We start from the raw sequence: 16150 nt of genomic DNA on the forward strand, positions 1-16150 counted from the left end.
AGCTGTTCTTTTTGTCACTGCAGTGGAACTGCTTTCAGCTGTGTAATACTGTAGCCTCAGGCACGAGAACCACAGCGTTGCAGTGCTGCTCATGTTGTATGCAGGGACAAGAGAAGCTCTGTAGCCCACACTACATTCTCAGCCCATTTCTCTGGGAATCACTCCAGAGGGAGTTTGTGATGGTGGAGAGAATCCTCTAGTCCTTCATTTTGTCCCCACACTGTAAATCAAGATGCTGTCATACTCACCAAGGTGTGTTCCTGGTAGCAGCTCCCATCCCAGCCCCTCGGAGCTGGCAGAGCCTGCCACGTTCTCACAGTACCCTTCAGCCAGAGGAGCACAATTATTTTCATTTCTTTTTCCTCAGATGAGGAGGATTTGAAAAACACATAATGGTGCATTTTATCAGCGAGTTTTAAATGGTGTGATTCATCCTCTGTGACGTTCCTTGGTTTATTTTTTTGGATATCCGTGCAGTTCTGACAGTGCCAAGCGCTGTAAGGAAGTGCCCCGTGGCAGACAACCTGCTCTGCCCATATGTTCCCTTTAAAAAAAAAGAAAAAAACCCAGCTCATAATAGGAAGTCTTTATACTGCATGCCAAGACGCTTGGGGCTTGTTAAATATATTCTACTTGTCAACAACTACCCAATTTAAAAAGTAGCCTTGGTGTGAATCAGCTTTGAACAAGTTCATTTGACTCAAGGGATATTTAATGCAGGCATTAAAACAAGTTGGATCACAGTGGTAAAAATGTGCAGTGGTTTCCTGATCAAAAGCACCATCCAGTGAACTTTTGTTTTGTATTGATCTCTTCCAGACCTTCAAAAGTGCAGGGATTTTCCCAGTTGGTGATTTTGGAGAGTGAAGGAGGTTTATTGGGGCGAGTGTTTCTGGGGACCACTCAGTGTGTTGCTGGAAAATCAAGTGGCAAAAGAGGTGCCTGGTGCCTCCAAAGTAGCAGGAAATCTCATTCTGGAACTTGTTCCACCATCTTCATTGATTGAGAGTTAATTATAAAATGTCAAATGTCATGGTTAAGGGTCTTTTTCAGCCTGTGTGGCTCTCTGAGTGCTGTGGTTTATTCTCTTCCTCCCCCCTGCATTTTTCCTGAATGATGGTGTTGTGGAAAGAGGCAAAGGGGATGGTTGTCCTGGATCATACTTGCAAAAAAATACCGTTTCTCAAAACAATTTTTTTTTGTTGTTGTTGTTGAAGAACTCAAACATTTCTGCTTCACTTTCTGGGCCTGCAGTGCAGGACCACAGTGGGGTGCTGTGGTGGCAGCCTGTATTCTGCATAAGGTGTGATGGCCTCAGCTTTAATATCCACCAGCTTTGGGCTTCTTCTCTTTCATAACTTTTGGAGTAGTTCACAGAGTTTATTTGTTCTGTGTGCACTGAAGAAGCACAGCTTCTTCCCAGCTTGGGAAGAAGAGACAATTTAGTATGGCCCCTTCCCTGACTCTCCAGAGATGAGGGGAGGAGATGTTCCTGCAAGTGAGGGGGTAAATGAAGTTTAGGCTTGGTAATGTCAACATCTCCGAGTAAAGGAGACCTGAGTTTGGACAGGCAAAGGTTAATGCTGTATTTCCCTGTCTCTTTTGGGATGTGTCCAGAGGAAGAAGAGCACAGAGCCAGCCTGAAAGTCCCTGTTGTCTTCAAAAAACCAGTGCTGAGGAGGTTTGGGAGCGAGCTGCAGGTTTGGTGTGTGGGAAAACGGGAAGCGTTTTGGCACGCTGCTGTCCAAGAGTACACGTGGTGTGTCATTAATGCCTTTCCTTCCTTGATGTCTGATCCAGCCTGAACTCCCTGTGTGTCAGTCACTGGGGTGGGTCAGTAATTTGTAAATGGAGCTGGTGATGCTGATGTAAGATCAGCATTTTCAGTGCCTTGAGCAACGCTTGATGGCTTGGGCTTTTACAGGGATAAATTGTAGTGAATGGTAGCATTTATCTTCAATTCCAACTTGTGTTTGTCTCACAGCCACCCCTATAAATTCCAGCAGCTCTCTGGAAATAAAACCACTTTATTTCAGATTCTGCTTGTGGAAATACAAGGCAGGACACAAGTTGCTTGCTGGGACAGGAATGCTGGCTTGTTTTTGCAAGTCTGTGTTTCTTGTAGCACCGTGGTGAGAAAGATGAGCCTGGTCATCTTTCCATCATGAGGGCTGGTGGGCAGAGATGAGGTGTGCAGGATAAATGGTGTGGGATGCAGTAGAGATGGTGCTGCAGAGATAAAGGAGATGTTCTACTCAAAACCTTGAGACCAGGCAGGATAGCTCACTCAGGCTCCTGTGTCCCTGTGCAGCATCTGCAAGGCTCTTTGCTCTGCTCAGGCAGGAAGAGGTGATGGGAATGGAGTCTCACTGATAGGAAAAGCTGAGATTTTGCATCTGTCTCCTTTGTTTCAAGTACTGGAAAATACCGTGTTCAAGGAGATCATGCTGGTGATGGTCCTACTTGGAGCAACAGGTTGGAGCAGAGCGTTTCTGACCCACACTTCAGTTGCTGTGAGCTGTCAGAACAGGTCTCTGCAAAAGGGGGAGCAGAACTGGGCTGGGGCCAAGTGACTCCTTCCAACTGCTGCATCCACCTGGCAAACATGTTCACACCAAAATCCTGGCTTGGATAAAACCTGAGCACAAGGCTGAGGAGGAAGTGACACTCTGCAGGTGGGTCCAGCCCAGGAGCTGGAGGTGAGCTGCCAGCACGTGCAGGTGTAACATGAGTTAACCTTGATCCCATAACCTTGTCAGGTTTATGAGCTTGGGAAGGGCTCTGGCATGTACAGAGGAGGCTGTGGACCATCAGCCTGCTCCTGCAGCTCTGCAGGTAGCTGAAAATGAGGTGTGTCTGCTTCCAGTGCAGTAAAGCTCCTGTGGAGCCACAAATGCAGCTGGCCTGGGCTGGTGTTTGCACAACACCTGTACAAAGGCAGCTTGGAACAGCAGGCTGGTGTCACCCTGTGTCTGACTGACGTGGGAGGACGTGGGATCAATTAATAACACTCCTGAAAGGGTGGAAATGGTGATTTTGAAAAGGGTTGTGAGTTTGGCATACAACCTGCTGGGTTAAAAAGGAGGGAGAGGGAAAAAAGACACATCTTCCAGTTTGACATGTTTGCAGCGTGCAGAGCTTGGAAAGAGCATCTTGAAATAACAGGCAGTAAAGATTAATGTGCTTGTGTCTGAGAAGGCTGATGAAAGGGGGAAGGAGGGAGAAGTTACAAAATGCTTGCTTGTTGTGCCAGGAGCTGTGGAGAACCACAGCTCACAGCGCTGGGAGGCACTGACAGGCAGTGCTGGAGCCAGCCCAGAAATCCCTTCCACTTACTTCTGTATCTGCTCAGAGATATGATGTGTCCTGACCTGTGCTCAGGGAACAGCCCGAGTCTGAGACCTGCAAAGGTGTTCAAGGAGATAAAATTGCTCCAATCAGAATAATCCTTCCAAGCACTTCTCTCTCTGCTTGGGGAAAAACGTGCATTAGAGATGATGACTGGTAATTTTGTTATTGCAGTTCCTTTAGGTGAGTGTTCTGCACTACAACCATGCTCAGTACAAGGAGTGCTGGGTTGTGTAATGAGATAATGGCCTAAGAAGTGTAGGTCTTTACATCTGCTGAATAAGTCACTTTTCTCTTTCTGTGTGGTGGAGCTTTTGCCTTCGGGCTCAACTAGCAGTGCTTTCAGATGAACACTTCTCCTTATGCAGCTGATGAAATAACAGAGGTTATTACATCTATTGAAAAAAGGCTTTTGAAACTCTGGATCAGAGAGTTTGCTAGTATCTTTTTTTTTTTTTTTTTTTTTTTTTCTGTTTTCATCATGGTAAATTCCCAAGGTACAAAGGCCACAAAATTTTATTTTGCAATTCAAACCTGGCCATCTCCATTGAATTGGCAGGATAATTCTCTGCACCACAGCCTGGTCTTCTGCTGGGACCGCAGTGTAAATGTTTATGACAGATTGGATCCTGAGTTGAAAGCTTCAACCAGTATCCTCTCTGTCTTTAGAGAAAAGTATTTCAACAGCTGATTAGTGTCATTGTTAAAATTAGATATTTTATTTTTGTTGTGATTTTTTTCCTAGCTTCTGCTCTTGGTTTCTCAATCTCACTTTGTGTCTGCTTAGATTGAATTAGTTTGGTGTCAGATTTTCTCTGTAAACACTTTCAGGCTGTGATGACAAACCTGTATTATAAACACATGTGGGTGCAGTGCCCCTTCATGTGTTGATAGTATTTTGAATAGCTGCACTTAAAATAATGAGGAAATAGTAGTGTGTTTATTTCTTGTGCTTCCATTTAGTCTTTCAGCTGCCTCTTGTTGCTTTTATTGAAAGTTCCTTTCAAACACATGCAATATGATTGCATAGCTTTCTGATTAGGGATGATGCTTAATTTTCATCAAATAAAAACCTACAGGGAATAAAGTGATGCTGGTAAATTTTTTTGCTGGTCTGTGCAGTCAGCAGGGAATTTGTTTGTGTTGATGATGCATTTCTCACCCTCCAGACTGGCTGTTACACTTGTTAGTGTGAAGGCTGTCGATTCCACACAATTTAAGAGTGCTCAGAAAGATCAGGTGACCTTTTAAAACTGTCTGTAAGCTCTCTTCCAGCTCAGCCATCCAGAGACAGGAATGCCAGAGGTCAGCAGGATGGATCTCTCCTCCTCTCCATGCCCTCAAATGCCAGCTGAACACCTGAAATAGTGATGGGGTGAGATGGGTCCCACTGGGATGACCATGAGTTTGGTCTGGGAATGCCAGCAGTCCCAGCTCAAGGGTAAATGACAGCCTGCTGTGTGACAGAGTCTGAAGGAAGGTCACTTTTTAAAGATGAACCAATCCTGGTGGAAAACCCCAAACAAACCCCCAAATCCCAACCAACACTCAGCCAAGCCTTCAAGCACACAAGCCTTGTTTTCAGAGCATTGCCTTGCCCAAGCCTTTGTGTCACCGGGGCTACAACAATACTGCCACAGGAGAAGTTGGGTGAGCTAAGAATAGCAGATTTCCTTGAGAAGTGCTTTTGTTTATTTTGGTTTTCTATTTTTAAATAGTTGGAGCCATAGCGACCTTTTTCTGAGGGGTCCTAGAAGAATTGCCTGGTCACAGAGTATTGTTGTAATAAGGAGGGCAGTTATGAACTGCCTTAATTCTCTGGCTTCTTCCTTGTGGCCTGCAAGGTTTTACTGGCAGAATAATGGGAAAAGAAATCCTGAAGTTGTTGCCCCACTGAACTTGTACTGGGTACAAATGCCAGGAATGGAAACCCAAGATTCTGGCTTGGTAGAATGATGCCCATCTTAGAAGAGATATTTTTGCAAAGATTTGTCCGCTGGAAAAGAGAAGTTATGTTCAGGATTTATTTTATTTTATTTTATTTTATTTTATTTTATTTTATTTTATTTTATTTTATTTTATTTTATTTTATTTTATTTTATTTTATTTTATTTTATTTTATTTATTTTATTTTATTTTATTTTATTTTAGGGAGGGGTTGGTGTTAGAGATTTTTTTTAAAGGTGCTCGTTTGGATTTTTTTGAACAAAGGAAATGGACAGGAGTGAGAGAGGATGAATGGAGGGTAATTTCTCCTAAGGAGAAGGATCAGAATAGTGATAGAGACTGAGAAGAGAAGGCAAGCCTAGAAGTACAAGTAATTAAAATATCCTGAGTGAGGCACTTACAAGCACAAGAGCTAAGAGGATGGAAGCTGTATATTTTAGACAAAGGAGGATGTGTAGTTGGATATTTTCTTCTTGTGGGTAACCAGTGCCTCTTGGCTGTCTCACAGGAAAGCTGTAAGCAAGACAAAGCAGGGGAATTTTACTTTGAATGAAGCTGTGATTTAGTGCTACCCTTGCTCTTAGGTGTACACCAAGTAAAATTACAGTCTGAGAGAGATTCACAGTACAACAGCCAACACACTTCTTACCCTGTGATTAAAAGAGAAAAGAACAAAAAGAAAAAAATAAAATAAAAGAGAAACAAGCCTTTTTGGTAATCAAGAAGTAAAAAGCCAAACTGTCTTTGTGTCAGAGGATCTGGTAATATCCACTGGCTCGAGAGCCTGACTGGTGGCTTGGCAAGTGCTGAAGGGAGAGCACACAATGGGTGACAGAAAATAGGACACAGGCTCAAGCTGTGCCAATGGAAATACAGGTTGGATATCAGGAAAAAGCTTTTTACAGACAGAGTGATAAAGTTCTGGAGTTTTCTGCCCAGGGAGGTGGTGGAGTCACCATCCCTGGATGTGTTTAAACAAAGCCTGGATGTGGCACTGGGTGCCAGGGTTTAGGTGAGGTGTTGGGGCTGGGTTGGACTCGATGATCTTGGAGGTCTCTTCCATCCTGGTCATTCTGTGAATTCTGTTTTATGTGCTTGTCTCACTCATGAGCCTACCAGAGGGAATAATAGATACTGAAATAAAGTGTAGTGGGGGCTTTCTGTATTTATATCACCTGTTCATTCCACTCTGGAATGTGGATCCTGGTTGGAAAGCTCAAGCTTTTGCTAAATTTTAATTGCCTTTCCCTGCTGGTCGTATGGTACAGGTTGTTGGCTAATTAAGGGTGGTTTCCAAATCAGGGTTCTGTACACACAAAATACCCTGCTTTCTCATCTGTCTAGACAAGCCATCTAATCCAGTATTAAAATGCTGAAACAGGAGGGAAAACATTTTCTTGGAGCTTTCATGTGAAGAATTCACAGGAGCTTGCCAAAGCCAGGATGAGGAAAGCTGTGCTTAAAGAGCTGAGCTAAAACCCTTCAATTTCTACCGGATATAGATGGCAGAAAAGATGCTCCTTTACTGTGGCAATGAAAATACACAGATCAAAGTGTTATCAGGAGAACGAGAAGGGGAGAGGGTTGTAGAATGTCTGGGGGAGGGAATTCTCCCCTTCTGTTCTGCCCTGGTGAGACCCCACCTGCAGTGCTGGGACCCCCAACAACAGAAGGAGCTGGAGCAGCTGGAGTGAGTCCAGAGGAGGCCACGGAGATGCTCCAAGGGCTGGAGCGCTCTGGAGCCAGGCTGGGAGAGCTGGAAATGTTCACCTGGAGAAGGGAAGGCTCCAGGGAGAGCTCAGAGCCCCTTCCAGGGCCTAAAGGGGGCTTACAAAAAAGACAGAGAGCGACTTTTTCACAGGCAGACGGTGATAGAACAAGGAGGGAACAGTTTTAAACTAGAGAGAGCTTTAGATTGGACATTAGGATGAAGATCTTCCCTGTGAGGGTGGGCAGGCCCTGGCACAGGGTGCCTGGAGAAGCTGTGACTTCCCCTGGATCCCTGGAAGTGTCCAAGGCCAGGCTGGATGGGGCTTGGAGCAACCTGGGCTAGTGGAAGCTGTTCCTGTCCATGGCAGGGGGTGGGAATGGGATGAGCTGGAAGGTGCCATCCGTCAGAATTCTGTGATCTGCCTTCTGTTGGGCTGTGGCCGTTGGAAATCTGCAGTGGCAGTTGGAGCTGGGGCAGGGCCAGCTGGGACAAGCTGCAGTGGCAGAATCAGAGTTTGCACACACTGTGCAAATCCCTCTTGCAGGTGAGTCCACAGAAGGGTGGATTGAGCTGAAGCTATTTCAGTTGAAGCCAAACATTTTCAAAAGAGTTGTCAGAGTTCCAGTGGGACCACTCTCCTCTTCATACCACTGCCTCAATCCCTGCCGACTGCAGTCTGGTGTCGGCTCCCTTACAGAGAGTGGATATTGCTTGGTCAACATATATAAATCCTCTAAAATCCTGGAGAAAAAGGGACTCTCCAAATGAAATGCTTCATTGTGCTTCATTAGTTCCTGTGGTGATTTACTGCAGTAGGCCAGCAGTGTTTTAAGTCGACCCTTCTGCTGATGGAAGAGAGGAGTAGGAATCTTTGTCAGTGGCCAAATGTTGGGAGAATTGAGGAAGAACTCAGAATGGATATCCAGCAGCTTGGCAACAGGTAGAGGCAGCACACTATGAGCTCCTTGGATATCTCTGTTTGGAGAGGGAGGAGGGGGAGGCAAGGAATTGTGTGCGTGCTTTATCCAAATCACTGTGCATCAGCTGATTCCAGGGCTGATAAGTTCTGGGCTGTGCATTTATCCTTTGCAAGTTGGGACTCATGTCCAGCTCAGGTCTGGAGGGGTAGGAATCTCTGCACCCTGTTCTTTGTGCTCCTGAGGGCAGGTGTGAACCACCCAGAACCAGCTAAGTACACACTGGCTTTTGTGGGTAAAGACATCCCACACTGCCCATCCCTGATCAGGGTTGAACCTTAACCACGGGCTCAGGCCATGGTCCCACCTACTAAAATGATGTGGTGGCACCCGAGAAATAAGGGTAGATAGCAGTAAAAAGGTGTCTGGTAGGAGTTTGCAAAGGAAAACAGGGTCCAGCTTGGAGGAGGTGGAGAATTGGGTAGATTTGGACTAGTCAGGACTGATGTGGGTTTGAACCTCTCATCTAAGCCTGAGGCTGACCCTGATGTGGCAGGACTGTGTTGGCTCCAGGGGCTGCATTTTGTGAAATTCTGGAGTGGCCCTTGTTGACATTTTCCTGTCTGTCCCATTTCTGTAATGACTGGCTTGAGATCCACTGTCCTTGCTTTGAGCTAAATCCTCCTTACCTCCTCCCCTACTTAGAGGATCTGAAATTCAGGCTTTGTGGTTGCCACAGTGGCAAAGTGCAGCTTCATTGCTGGGTTGTGGAGCTTGTCAGCACTGAGGACGTGGTTCTCTTTCTTTTAAAAGTCTTCACCACAAAATTACCACTTTTGGAGGTTATATAAAAAGATGTGTGTTTGAAAGTCCTTTGACTTGTTTGGAAATAGTCCACATGGCATCAAAGGGTGGAGATTTCTGGAGTTCTTGGTGCTCCAGGCTAAAAAGTTGTTTTGCATCCTAGCTTGACCTCAGTTATCCTTTCTGTGCATCCCATGTTGAAGGCTGGGTCTAACTCACCAAGCTTTTCTTTTCCACTGGATTTCTTCATTTTTGATCCTTTTAACTGCAGAGAATAAGCTCAATCTGAGCTCCTTGAACACACCTGTCCTCTTCCTCCTACAGGTTCCTTAGAAAGAGAGCTTGGACGGCATGCAAAGTTGTGAAATATCTGCAGACAGCACGGATGATCCTCTTAGTAGTGGCCTACGGAGAAAGCGACAGCCTCGAATAGTCGTGATCGGTGCTGGGCTCGCGGGCCTGTCGGCAGCCAAGGCGCTCCTGGAAAGCGGATTCACGGATGTAACAGTCCTTGAGGCGACCGACCGCATCGGGGGCCGCGTGCAGAGCGTCCAAATCGGTGAGAGCAGCTCTGGGAATCCTTCAAATCACAGGGTTTTGGGCAAGTTGCACAAGGCAGAGACAGCAGAGCTAAGCATTAGCCGTAAGATTTGTCAGCAGAAAAAATATACAAGAAGTAGAAAGTAAGGACAAATAGAAGAATGGGCTGTGTATTAATGCTTGGCTAGAATAACTCCCTAAGTTACAGAAAATATATCTAGTATTAGGAAGTTCTGAGCTCTGTGCATTGTATCTTAAGGCTCAGAGGCCTTGGCATGAAGTCAGAAACACCTGTGGCTTCGATTTTAGCCTGTGGAAAAAGCTGCCAAGTTTGTATGAGGAATTACAAGCCACAAGGGTTTGAGTAGTGCAGTAGTTTAATTAACACAGGGTGAAAAAGTAGAATTTTAGTGTTGTAAAATAAGGGATTCAAGGGGACAAGATGGAGGGATTTGGGCGTGTCCTGACCTTCTCCTTCTTCTTGCCCTTTATACCTTGCTGTGATGGTGACACTTTTCTATTGGTTTAAGGTAGAGACACACTGTCCAACATAAATGATAGATATTGGCACGTTATTGTAAACATAGTACACGTAGTTTTTAGTACAAAATGGTATCACCACCCCAAGGGGGTGGGAGTCTGTTGCAAACCCACCTGCTAGACAGACTGCAGCTCCTTGAGAAAGCATGTTATAGATAAGAGAAAATAAATAAGCTTGTGAAACCGACCCTACGCATTCCGACTTCTTCTTTGGCCATGCAGGCTGGGAGAAAAAAACTTTTTACAATCTTGGGGTCATCTCGACCACCAGACCCCCAAGAACAAGCAGGTATTGTATTCAAAATAAACGAGCATTGTTTTAACCAAAGGTACATGTGCTTTTAGTGGTTGGGTAGAACTACTGTCAATATGCTTTTGCTTTGTGTGATTGGTCAAGAAGCTTTTAAAGTAAGTTGTAACATTGAGTTGTCTGCTGCCTGGGATGTGGGCTGCTGGCATCTTCCCATTGTCATAACCACGTAATGAGGCTGATGCTGGAAAATAAACAGCTCGAGACGCGTTCCTCAGCAGTCCCATCCCGTTGGTGGGTTGTACATAGACCCCCAATGGGTGATAAGCAGCACCTGCAGAGGGCTGCTGGTGGGGTTTGTGCGGCCACGAGGTCAAATGAGCCTTGGAAATGGGGTTGTGTGTGTGTGCGAAGTGGTTTGGGGTGTGCTGGTGTCAGCAGAGTAAATATTTAAATCCTTGGGCGCCTCTCAGGGTGGGTAGGTGGTTCTGTGCTGTCTCAGGGCTGCTCCAAACCTGTGTTCCCATGAAGTGAAAGATTTGGGTGATTGTTTCCTCTCGCACAGGAGGAGCTCTGTCTAACAGGATTGAGTGTATGCAGACGGTTTCCACCCAGGTTTTCCAGCCTTACTCCTCCCCAGGAGCAGCTAAATCTCCAGGCTGTTTCTCAGGGCTTAGAGCCCTTGGAAAGGGGAAACCCCAAACTGTTTTGTTCTGCTTCACAAACAACCCATTAATTTCCCTAGAACTAATTTACTGTGTAGGGCGCTACCCACTGGGAATCAGCTGCTGGAAAAACATCTTCAGTGTATCACTTCATCCTGATTATCTTTCCTACCTCTGCAGCCTCCTTTCTTAGTGTGTAATAAAGGTGCAGACTTTGAATATTTGAATACCAGGTCAATTTAAAAATCTCTACAGGCAAAACTCCTGGAACAAACATTGTCCTTTGCAGCACAGGAGTCACTGGAGCTCTTCTTGGTAATCCAGAGGGACATTGCCTGTTTCTTCTCTGCAGGAGGCATAAAGCTCTCTGCTTTTCCTGAATTGCTTTCCTGATTTCAGTTAACTAATTCTAGTTCTGATCCCACTCTGGATATTACTTTTGCCCTCTTGCTGCCCTGCTTTCTTTTTATTTCTTAGGTGCTTACATCACTTACTGGGTTTTGCTTGATAAACTCACTACAGTAAATAAACAGCAACCTCCTGTGAACTTGCAGAAGGGAAACCAATGGAAAGGCAGTTGGAAAAATTTAATCTCCAGGGCTTTCAGTAGGGCACTTTACATTCTGCTGAGACTTGGCACAGAGGTTAGGATGGGAAGTGTGTCCTTTACACACAGTCCGCTGTATTAAAAATATCCTGGATCGTGCCTGTGAGAGGAGGGAAGTGTGAAAGAGCTGAAATCTTTGGGAAGCAACAGATCATTCTCCCAGGGCACCTGTGAAATAGTTCTGGTGTTTTGGTACTGAGGCTGACTGTCTTATCTTTGCCCACCTTCACCAGTAACTCATATCTGCCTTTGCTGGGAATCCACCTCCGCCTCATTAACACATCTTAATTAACAGGAGAGGAGAGCAGGTGTTTCAGTCTGGAAGCAATCTCAGAGCTTGTAGATGTTACTGTTAGTCGCAGGGCAGAGGCTGGCATCCAAAGTCTTGGTCTTTTATTAATTTTTTAAAACTCCAAACTATCTTTTCTTATCTTTCTCTTATCTTCTTATCTGCCAGCTCTCAAAGTTGCCCGGTGTGGGTGTGGGCTGCAGTTCTCTGCCAAGATGGATCTGTGTTCTGGCTCTGGCCTCTCCTGTCTGCACACTTGACTAAAGAACTGATTTAAATTTCAGCAGAGCTAATAATTCAGAAGAAATCCTTCCCTGTGAGGGTTGGGAGGCCCTGGCACAGGTTGCTCAGAGAGGCTTTGGCTGCCCCTGGATCCCTGGAAGTGTTCAAGGCCAGGGCTTGGAGCGGCCTGGGCCAGTGGAAGGTGTCCCTGCCCATGGCAGGGAGTGGGAACAAGATGATCTTTTAGGTCCCTTCCCAACCCTAAACCATTCTGTCATTGTGGCACCTTCTCAGGGTTATATCTGAATCCTTCCCCCTCAATGAGCCGTGTCTTGTAGGGGATAGTACTTTCCCTCAAGTGCACAGACTGTTGCTTTTCAGCCCAGGGGTGTAATTTGGATATTCAGGGGTTTGGTTCTAGCACAGGTGAGGGAGAGGTTTGTGTCTTTCTGCATTGTGAGTTTCCTGCACATGACCTATAACATCTGAATCCACTGCAGCTATTGCAGCTATTTCACAATTACCCAAGAAATGGCCAAGGCTGAAAAGGGAAATGTGAAAGTTGCCATCCCTATGCAGGAGGCTTGATGGACAATTTGTGTGTTTCTCTGTGTTTCTCTGCTTTTTTTTTTTTTTTTTTTTTTTTTCTGTATGGTTGATTAATTCCAAATAGATTAATTTTGAACCTAAAATCCTTTAAGGCCCTGAAAGTAAATTGGCTGTCTCCGTTTAAAAGAATTTTATTTAATTTCACACTTTTAAATAACTAATCATTTAACTTACACCTGGTGAGAGCTGGCTTATCTGGTAGTGATGATAGTGAGCATGAATATTACAGGCAAAAATTAGTTTTTAATTTGTTGGTATTTGATTATGTTCCACACAGCTCAACAGGAGAACTTGGAACACATCATCACTGTCACCAAGCACTAAGGCAGCAGCAGGACCTGCTGGCAAATTGTTTTCTTTGAAAAATCAGGTGTCTCAGCAGGATTTCTGTGCTGCAGAGACCAAGCTCCTGCCCTAGAGCAGGAGGCAGCATCCTGCTGCTGCTTGGCACAGCCTGACTTGCAGGAGGATTGCATTAACCAGGGAACTGGCACTTGCAATATTGATGAGCTCTCCGCCTTTGGCTGCCAGTGTTCAGTCATTTCCAGCTGGCTGAGTGCTCTGGGGTGTGTTGGAGTCAGTGGCACCTGAAGTGTTCAGGTCTGTGTGTTGCTGCTGCTCTCTGGAGCTGCTCTCTGCTGTAGAAACCTCCTGCTGCACTGCAGGTTTTGAAGGGAAGTCAGCACAGCTCTCACTGACAAAGGGGCTGCTTGGGAAATGAGATCTGTGGAGCTTCCCTCAGAGGCAGGAGCCCAGCCAGGGAACAGCATTCCTTGGAGCTTTCACCCTTTAAACCTGACTGCAGCACAGCTCTGTGCTGCAGTGCCTCTCTGTCTGAGCATACATTTACATCTTAAACAGCAAATGATAGCTGGGAACTGCAACATCCTTTCTTCATCAAGCAGGATCCTATTAATTACCCTGCTTAATCAGGCATTCCCACACTGCTACAGGGGTGCTGGGAGATGCCCAGCTCTGTCAGACTTTAAACTAGCTTTGGCCTTCTGAGAATCTGTCAAAATATGAGGGATACATGACCCAAGCTTATTTTTAGCACCTCCTTTCAGCTGCTGAGCATCCCCCCCTGTACTCTCAGCCCAGTCTGGCAGTGCTGGATTTGGGGGGGACAAAGCCCTGGTGCAAATCCTGATAGTTGTAAGGGATGGGGTGAATGGGGCTGGCCAAACTCTTTGTGTTTTTCAAGTAGAAGAGAGTACAGGTGATGAAAACAAAATGCTTTTGGTGTTTAGCCTGACAGTGCCTCTTTTTAAAGAACCTGATATATAAATCTCCAAAGGCATAAGTAGTAAAATACAGCCTATTTAGTAATTTGGGGAATGGAAATGCATGTTTTATTGCAGTTAATCTGAGGTGTATTTGTAAATAACAACCATTTTTAGTCACATGACAAGGTTCAGTATTCAGGCCAATGTTGCAATCCACACTTTCCTACATCTCCCTGCTGGCAACAACTGTGGTGATAACTGAGAACTGAGAAGGGCTGAATTTCTCCTTAAATATCAAAGGTGTGTCACTGTGAGGGATCTTTATTGCAACATCCCATCCTTCTGGCAAAACCCAAACCTGTGTCCCAAAGGACCAGTTTGAAGAATGCTGGCATTGTGTCAAACAGAGAAAAACTCCCTAAAGGGGTGTTCAAACATGTGCAGTCCTTGGGCAATTCTGCTTTTGCACATTTTATTCAGGGCTGAGCGTGAGAAGCTTCCAGGAAAACACAGGCTTCCATAACCAGTTTGCTTGGCTTCCTCTCCTGCAGGGCATGCCACTTTTGAACTGGGAGCTACGTGGATTCATGGTTCACATGGAAACCCAGTCTATCATCTAGCAGAAGACAATGGTTTGCTTGAAGAGACCACTGACAGCGAGAGGAGCGTTGGGCGGATCAGTCTTTACTCCAAGAATGGGGTGGCTTATCACCTCACCAACAGCGGGCAGAGGATCCCGAAAGATGTGGTTGAAGAATTCAGTGATTTATACAACGAGGTTGGTGTCCAGCTGCTTTGTCAAGTGGTAGATTTGTCTGGAGCACTGAGACCCCTTGGCAGTTAGAACATTCTAGGATGAAGGTAGAAAAACAGTGGTGTCTTTAATTTCTTTGGGAAAACAGTAAGTTTTCTCTCATCTGCTTCACTGCACCCTATTTCTCTGATGTGTGACTAACTCTCTGTGGTGAGGAAGAACAATCTTTCCATGTTTGTAATCCATTTAATCACTTTCAGCAACTATTTCTGGGGAGACCCAGTAATTTGCTGGGGAGATCCAGTAATTAATCTAGTATCTAATTAAAAGAGTAATGGAAGGATCACATTGCTAGACAAAATAGAAGGCAAAACCTTAGCAACAAACAGCTAAATATTGTATCCCTGTGACTTTTTATTGGTTATAAATACTATGAAACGCTTTGTGGTGTGCCAAAGTCAGTGCAGTTTTGTAGGAATTTTAAGTGTTTTTGCATCAGAAGGAAAGGAACATCTTTTCTGGGAGATTCAGACCAGCATGGATTTCAGTTGAAGGTTATTTAAACTCTTTTGCTTGCCAAAGTTAATTATAATTATTCCCCACATTTTTTTAATGTCGGTTGTGAAGTACATTTAGAGGGGTCAGTGCAGACTGTCTGGCCCTCCAAGTAATGTGATCTCTCAGTAGGTTGTAGAAAATGGAACAAAACATGAGTATTTTCATCAGGCTGTAGCCATGCCTAAAACCTTCAGATTTTCATCTGACAGTGAACTTCAGTATTTGACTCTTGGCTGAACACTCACTAGATTCAGATTACTCTTGCATACTTTGTTTAAAAATATGTCTGGGAGCATTAGAAAAGTCACTGTAGCCTGTGAAGAATTATCAAGAATTGGGTGGGGAGCAGAAAAAGTTTTTTTTTTTCTTTCTAGAAGATTTTTGGCACTGTCCTGTGTTTCTGAACTGGAATCAGTGATGGGATGGCACAAAATCATTTCAGTTTCAGAGAGGAGTAGTAGGAATTTCAAAGAAATCTCATTTTGGGAAGGATTTGCCAACCTGTGGACAATGTCTTGGACAAATGCAGGTGGATATAATTCATCTGAACAATTTTTCATATTACTGGGTTAAAAAAACGAATGAGACTTTTTCCAGGCAGGAAAAGAAGACAGGTAAGGTGTGTGGAGGATGATTAACAGCAACTGGGGCTAGAAGGAGTAAATGAAAATACTGCAGTGTGCAGCATTATTTATGTAAATGGAACTCTGCCAAACTGCGTGCAGGGCTTGGTGATCATCCTGTCTGGAAGATGATAGGAAAATTTCCAGCAAAGGGAGGGCAGACTCCAAAATGAGAAGGGAATACAAAGATGAGAGCCACTTAGTTTTGAGATAAACCCAGTAAGATAAAGGCAATAGCAAGGTACCAGTGTTTTAGAAATGATTAATTTGGTAAATCTACCTTTTCTTTTAAAGGGGAGAGAAAGGGGCAGCCAGTGACATAAGAGAGCAGCACATTAAAAGTTAATCTTCTTTACACAACACCTAATTAGCTTATCATTGCCACAGGATATCTTTATCACTAGGAGACAGAAAAGGCTTTCACATTTATGGCTTGTAAAAATGTCTGCAGCCACTCGTGGTGATAAAAAATACTACAGGGGCAGCTGGAGCCAAGCAGGGGACATCAGCCAGCCCCTTCATTGCTCTTGCTGGGAGGGG

The 16150-nt window shown here is 44.8% G+C and overlaps 1 protein-coding gene across 1 annotated transcript in view; it reads left to right on the forward strand.

The window, feature by feature from the left end:
- Positions 1–16150, forward strand: part of SMOX (spermine oxidase) — a 52347-nt gene that overhangs the window by 17814 nt on the left and 18383 nt on the right. The window contains exons 2-3 of the mRNA XM_002189265.7: positions 9052–9286; positions 14227–14453. Of these exons, the coding sequence (XP_002189301.2) occupies positions 9079–9286; positions 14227–14453 (435 nt within the window). The 5' untranslated portion in view covers positions 9052–9078. The remainder of the gene's footprint in view (positions 1–9051; positions 9287–14226; positions 14454–16150) is intronic.

This window comes from Taeniopygia guttata, chromosome 4 (genome assembly GCF_048771995.1).
Source record: "Taeniopygia guttata chromosome 4, bTaeGut7.mat, whole genome shotgun sequence".
Taxonomy (NCBI): Eukaryota; Metazoa; Chordata; class Aves; order Passeriformes; family Estrildidae; genus Taeniopygia; species Taeniopygia guttata.